Source organism: Penaeus chinensis, chromosome 13, assembly GCF_019202785.1.
Source record: "Penaeus chinensis breed Huanghai No. 1 chromosome 13, ASM1920278v2, whole genome shotgun sequence".
Taxonomy (NCBI): domain Eukaryota; kingdom Metazoa; phylum Arthropoda; class Malacostraca; order Decapoda; family Penaeidae; genus Penaeus; species Penaeus chinensis.
In genome coordinates, this window is record NC_061831.1 from 18,846,684 (window position 1) to 18,854,183 (window position 7,500).

At 39.5% G+C, this 7,500-nt stretch overlaps 1 protein-coding gene across 3 annotated transcripts in view; it reads right to left on the minus strand.

The window, feature by feature from the left end:
* LOC125031371 (polyamine-transporting ATPase 13A3-like) overlaps positions 1–7,500 on the minus strand; it is a 49,871-nt gene that overhangs the window by 24,852 nt on the left and 17,519 nt on the right. For 2 of the 3 annotated variants that reach the window (XM_047622065.1, XM_047622064.1), the window contains exon 2: positions 7,085–7,272. The exons of the other annotated variant lie outside the window; for it this stretch is intronic. In XM_047622065.1, coding sequence (XP_047478021.1) covers positions 7,085–7,109 — 25 coding nt within the window. In that variant the 5' untranslated portion in view covers positions 7,110–7,272. The remainder of the gene's footprint in view (positions 1–7,084; positions 7,273–7,500) is intronic. 3 annotated transcript variants of the gene reach the window in all.

Here is a 7,500-nt window from a genome sequence, read left to right on the forward strand (position 1 = left end):
ATGGCCTGTAATGACAACAATAATGTTATTACAACCTTACATGCCATTTAACACCAACACCCAAAACGGCAACGTTAACTGGTAAATTATTAGCAAAAGGCACATAACCTTTTTTTTCTTAATATGAACAGTCGTTATACTGATGGCATATTTTCTTAAGTAAACAAATTTCTATTTGTCAATGCAACTGGCGAATCGCAATATGGAGATTCTGGAATTTGTTTTCTTGGATAACCAAAATCGTGTTACTGACAAAGGATCAATGGTTCCTAAAAATACCTTATGCTTATTCCATCGGGATACAGCGTTACTTCTGTTATCTATTAAACGTTTTCTTTATTTTAGTTAACAATAAATTATCAGAATCCTCGCAGAGCATAAACAAACAGGTATGACCTTGACTTCATCCTTGAACATATCATTATTACACACGGCAAAGTAACAAAAAACAGAACAGTGACATGACACTTCTCAGAAAACAAAACAAAACATCGCTATAGCCATCCAGAACTTAATAGCGCCCAGTTCTTGTTGTAAGAGAAAGTATTATCAGTGTGTGCCAAGGTGTTTTGGAAGGGTTTCGGAAATGGAAAAAATACAATTTTAATACATAATACATGGACTGCAAATTCATTAAAACTTTACACAGACCTGGTGGCATATTCAAATTTTAATAGATAATATTCACATTCCGTTGAGGGAGGTCCCAAATTAGTTTTAAAAATCTAAAAACTTATAGCCCTTCCTTCTTTATTAAAGGAATGTACTGTGCACAGCAATGGAAGAATAAGGAGATGACGAATCAAGTACATTATTCAGCCACACGCAGCAACCTGCCTAGTCAAGCCCTTGGATTCTTAGGTCGTAAATAACATTAAAGAAACATGTGTTTTGCTTCCATCTCGGAGCACCGGAATGGCGCAAGGGATACTCTATAAGGTAAAAGTTGTTTATATGATACAAGAAATATCCACACAGCATCTGATGTTTGAACAAGCACTTGTTCTCTTCCTGCAGTCACACACATATGTGTATATATACTCATCTGTATTAACACACATGCACATGCACATGCATGCGTGCACACACACACACACACACACACACACACACACACACTGTGTGCGCGCGCGCGCGTATGTGTATGTATGTATATGTATATATGTGTATGTGCATGTGTAAGTATGATTGTGTGCATGTGTATGTATATGTAGTCAATATGTGTAAGTGTATATATATGCATGTGTATGTATATGTATATGTGCTTATATGTATATGAGTATGTATATGTGCATATGTATATATATGACAGAAAAAAAACAACAATGCACAAACAAGATATATTGAAATTAAGACAGCAGTTTCCGAATCCCTGTGGATTAAGTCTTCAGACTTAAAGATGGAATCTTGTAGGATTTCGAAACTCAATTTCAATAAATATATTTTGCCTATTGTGGATTTTTCTACCATACTATCAGCACGGTAATGTGTTACCATTCATATATATATATATATATACATATATACATATGTATTTGTATATGTGTGTCCATGTACTTGTAAGTATACATCTATGTGTGTGTTTGTGTGTGTGTGTGTGTGTGTGTGTGTGTGTGTGTGTGTGTGTGTGTGTGTGTGTGTGTGTGTGTGTGTGTGTGTGTGTGTGTGTGTGCGTGCGTGCGTGTTTATGTATATGTATATGCATATATATATGTATATATATAAGCATATCGCAGCATGTTTCACATACCGCGAATTTTACAGGAAACGATAATAATGCAAATAACAATACCACGCAACAACAAATTTTATCAACACCTTTCCTTTGTCTTGAATATCTGATATGAAACTAAAATCATATCGTAAGACTAAGAAAATGAGCAATAAAGCCACTACAAAGGGATTTGGGAACCAAACAATTTTCATATCAATTTACAGCGGTCACTAATGTAGCCACGAAATCACTGAATGGCAAGAAACATTGGAGAAATTCGGCAATTCAAAATAACTTCGGGAAATTAATCTAAGGAATATCTATAAACTTTCTACAATGAAGGTATTCCATGAAATAAAGAGTATATAAGCGCCCCCCCCCCCCCTCCCGGCCTATAAAAAAATACCGCTGGTGGAAATAGAAATTTCACAACCAAAGAATTACCTTAACTCCATGACAACGCAAAAAGTCAACTAGTTATAAGAAAAAAAACAACAACAACAGCATAATTATACTGTAGGCTGCCAGCTTATGCACAGCTGACAAGAGGAACCTGTACAGAATTACGTAAGACAAGACTGAATGAAGAATGTACAGAAACAAGAAATCGAATATATATGGCAGCATCAGAGCAAAGAAAAAAAATATAAAATTTAAGTGAGTTTTAGACAGGCTTTTATTCCTAATCGTTGTCAGAGAGAATAATTCATGAACAATTGAACAACGAGTATGGAATGTAGTAAGTCGGTGTATCAGTGAGATAGAGTATTCCTGAATAAATTGTATCTAATGTATGAAATACGCAAACTGATACGTTAATAAGGGTATGAAACTATTTGCAGATGGTTCTCACATATCTTATATGTATGCGCGTCAGCGATGCAATACTATATACAGAGTGCCTTATAGTAGGAGGGTATAGTAACTACGTTGCTGTGACGTTTAAGAATTCACAAATACCTTGACAACGTAAGATACACCGAAAATAAGATGAAAAGAGGAAAATTATGGATATATACGAAAAACTTCGAAGAAGAAAAAAACTACAGGGGCAAAACTAAGAAAAATAACAAACGAAAAAGAAGATATGTGGATCTTGGATGAGGGGAAACGGGAGGATAATGAAGTCAAACGAAGTAATACGAAGGGTTGCCTCATAAACTGGTTGCCACTGGCGACAATTTTGACCGGAAAATCTGACACACTACAACGCTTCTTGAAATATAAGGTACTTGTCCTGTTGAAAAATGCATTGAAAATTGGATTCATAGTTACAAAAGCATACAACATTAGTTATCATTCTGTAAAGCAGAATATTTGAAGGTATTTTTTCGTAGGGTAAATATACTATTTTGGCAAGTTCACTGTATCGAAAGACCTTGCGAGATCTTTCTACCGTATACTGTATTTCCTGTGTATTGTGCGTCATATCCTGTGTAGTACTATCTTAGGGTTTCATGCAATATAAAGTTAAGTAACAACTCCATTTTTATTACAACGATAATGTTAGATAAGATAACACAAGAACATTAGATAAGATAAGACAAGAAAGAAAAAAGTAAAAGAGAAATTTTCATTGGCACTTTACAAGATGTTAATCCCCATCGGTATTCAAAATCATTCAAATAAAACAATAGCCATTCTTCGGAAAAAAACGCGAAAAGAAGACAAGTCATCGACGTTTTCACCAACACACCGACTTACAGGCTATGTGAATAAATCAGAAAGTGTAATGCTGTTACAGCATTGGTGTGGGAGAAAGGGAGAAACAGTGGGGTGTGGGAGAGAGGGAGAGAGAGAGTGGGGTGTGGGAGAGAGAGAGAGAGTGGGGTGTGGGGGAGAGAGGGAGAGAGGGAGAGAGAGAGAGAGAGAGAGAGAGAGAGAGAGAGAGAGAGAGAGAGAGAGAGAGAGAGAAATATAGAGAGAGAGAAATGGAGAGAGAGAGAAAGAGAGAGAGAGAGAGGGGGGGGGGTGGGAGAGAGGGAGAGAGAGTGGGTGTGGGAGAGAGGGAGAGAGAGTGGGGTGTGGGAGAGAGGGAGAGAGAGTGGGGTGTGGGAGAGAGGGAGATAGAGTGGGGTGTGGGAGAGAGGGAGAGAGGGAGAGAGGGAGAGAGAGAGAGAGAGAGAGAGAGAGAGAGAGAGAGAGAGAGAGAATAGAGAGAGAGAGAGAGAGAGAGAGAGAGAGAGAGAGAGAGAGAGAGAGAGAGAGAGAGAGAGAGAAGGAGAGAGTGAGAGAGAGGAGAGGGAGAGGGAGAGAGAGAGAGAGAGAGAGAGAGAGAGAGAGAGAGAGAGAGAGAGGGGGGGGGGGGAGAGGGAGAGAGAGTGGGGTGTGGGAGAGAGGGAGAGAGAGTGGGGTGTGGGAGAGAGGGAGATAGAGTGGGGTGTGGGAGAGAGGGAGAGAGAGGGGGGTGTGGGAGAGAGGGAGAGAGAGGGGGGTGTGGGAGAGAGGGAGAGAGAGTGGGGTGCGGGAGAGATGGAGAGAGAGTGGGGTATGGGGAGAGAGAGAGAGAGAGAGAGAGAGAGAGAGAGAGAGAGAGAGAGAGAGAGAGAGAGAGAGAGAGAGAGAGACTGGGGTGTGGGAGAGAGAGAGAGAGAGAATGGGGTGTGGGAGAGAGAGTGAGAGTGGGGTGTGGGGAGAGAGGGAGAGAGAGAGTGGGGTGTGGGAGAGAGGGAGAGAGAGACTGGGGTGTGGGAGAGAGAGAGAGAGAGAATGGGGTGTGGGAGAGAGAGTGAGAGTGGGGTGTGGGAGAGAGGGAGAGAGAGAGTGGGGTGTGGGAGAGAGGGAGAGAGAGAGTGGGGTGTGGGAGAGAGGGAGAGAGAGAGTGGGGGGTGGGAGAGAGGGAGAGAGAGAGTGGGGGGTGGGAGAGAGGGAGAGAGAGAGTGGGGTGTGGGAGAGAGGGAGAGAGAGAGTGGGGTGTGGGAGAGAGGGAGAGAGAGAGTGGGGTGTGGGAGAGAGGGAGAGAGAGAGTGGGGTGTGGGAGAGATGGAGAGAGAGAGAGAGTGGGGTGTGGGAGAGAGGGAGAGAGAGAGTGGGGTGTGGGAGAGGGAGAGAGAGAGAGAGAGAAAGAGAGAGAGAGAGAGAGAGAGAGAGAGAGAGAGAGAGAGAGAGAGAGAGAGAGAGAGAGAGAGAGAGAGAGAGAGAGGAGAGAGAGGGAGAGAGGGAGAGAGAGAGAGAGAGAGAGAGAGAGAGAGAGAGAGAGAGAGAGAGAGAGAGAGAGAGAGAGAGAGAGAGAGAGAGAGAAAGAGAGAGTGAGAGAGAGAAGGAGAGAGTGAGAGAGAGAAGGAGAGGGAGAGGGAGAGGGAGAGAGAGAGAGAGAGAGAGAGAGAGAGAGAGAGAGAGAGAGAGAGAGAGAGAGATAGAGAGAGAGTGAGAGAGAGAGATAGCTTTTCCGTTAAACTCAGATAAAATAGAAACCAAAAATGCGATACCGCTGACTCACTTCTAATAATCCCCTTCCCGCCTTTCGCCTTCATCAATTAAAGATTACAAAAGGTGAACGAATAGTATAGTCATTAAGATGGCACTTCCAGCCTTTCCCTGGCCCGTTCTCTCGCCTCAATCCAATATACCAGTAATTGCTTTGATTTCCGTAGTCGATTCTAATCAATTTCCTTGTATGTATTCCAAGACGAATGCGATCCATATTTCTTGCTCTCTCTGCAATGGAAGTCCTCCTTTTAATTCATACAATTTCGGAGACTTATGTTACTTAATGCGTTTAGTGCTTGTCGATAAGGATATGTACCCTGGGGAGCCGAATCTATCATCTTATCTCGATCGTTTTTTCTTAATATCTTATTGCATGTCAGTCCGTGTGTCTCTGTTTCATAATCTGTTTATATGCTAACCTTTCTCTCTCTCTCTCTCTCTCTCTGTCTGCCGGTCTCGAATCCACTATATTTTTTTTCGCCGGCTTTCGACACTGTAACAGAATATCTAAGATCTGGATTGAGTCCAACGACACACATCGCTTTTCCAGGATACGGCCACTAAATGTGTTCGAGTTGAGTAATTGTTGCCTCATGTTCGGGGTCATTGGAACATGCTACCATATTCGTAGTACTGTAGTCGGATGAAAGATTGATTACTTGTTCTGGATGCAGCTCGAAATTATTAAGACAATGCTGAATAATAATAATAAAAAAGTCACAAAAAGTATGCGATCATGGATTGCATACAAACATGATGATAGATAGGTAGATTTAAACAGACATACATATGTATATATATATGAATATATATATATATTTTAAAATGTGCGTTTATATATATATATATATATATTTGTGCGTATGTATATACATATATACATGTATGTACATGTGTGTATATATACACACATGTATATAGTACAGGAAAACACACGAATATGCCGAAGGCCTTTTTATTTATTGCTTCATCAAGGTATATGAAACAAGAGATACATAAAGGTATATATAACAGTAATGAGGTGTGCGACGACATTGGCTGTCCCTTCGTTGTTCTACTCGCAATTTGTTTGACATAAATTCCACACGCGTGATCTATCTATCTATATACATACATACATATATATATACACACACATACATACATATATACACGCATTTGCATAATACATACATATACTTAATACATACATGTACATATGTATATGTATATATATGTGTGTGCATATATATATACTATATATAAATGTATATATATACTATAATCACAATCTGTCGAAAGCAGTGCGCTAAATCTCTATATATGGATTAGTTAGATATGCGGACGTGTGTCTCGTTTGTATGTTTGTCCCGTACTTAACCCAATGCCAACGGGCATGACGTGTATTGTACGCCATGCCCACTGTGAGTTTACTTGTTTAATTGTTTTTACACATAGATTGTATTAAGTCACCAATTAGCCAATTACGAGTGCTGTCTGTCTCGCCCGTTTACCCTTTTCTTTGATTTACGAAAATATTTTACGCTATCTTATTTTGTTGTTACTAATGTTTATAACATTATAGTAATTATAATGTTTATAACATTATAGTAATTATAATGTTTATAACATTATAGTAATTATAATGTTTATAACATTATAGTAATTATATTTATAACATTATAGTAATTATAATGTTTATAATAAGAATAACACCATCGATACTCATAGCACTAGTAAAAATACATTTTCCCGCCAATTCAAGGAAAGTTGAAATCAGGTTAGGTCACAGGGTCTACTAACTGATTCCTTTGTGGCTAAGCACTAGCAGAGCTATCTATGTGCATAGACATTTCATAAAAAATATAAAAAGTGAGCACAGCATTTTCCCCATTTTTATTCATTTTCCCCAACGGCTTTGGGTTGAAAGTTGCAATGATGAGTACTTTCGAAACTACTTACCGGGTGATTTTTCTGCGTATGCCATGGCTGGTTCGCGAACGAAGCAGCCACTGCTAAGACTCACAAGGAAGAGAAGGAGGCTCTACGAGACCCATAAATCTTTCACGGTCATCACTGGATCCTCCAGGGCCTATATTCCATATTACATTTGCTTTTCGTTCCGCAATAACTACGTGATTTTTGTTCATCTGTTATTTCATTTTCATTGACATGGAAATTACAACCAAATTAATTAATTTTATTCGTTTCTAATGTACATGATTTTTTTTCTCACCAATAGCCGTCAGAATGATATGAAATACCCGTTTAGAACATAATCATTGTCATTGTATTTTGAAGAGCGTGTTCGTAATTAGTCTTCTAAAACTCAGCATAATTACGTAGAACCAACGCTGTTCGGAATAACGGTTAAAGGT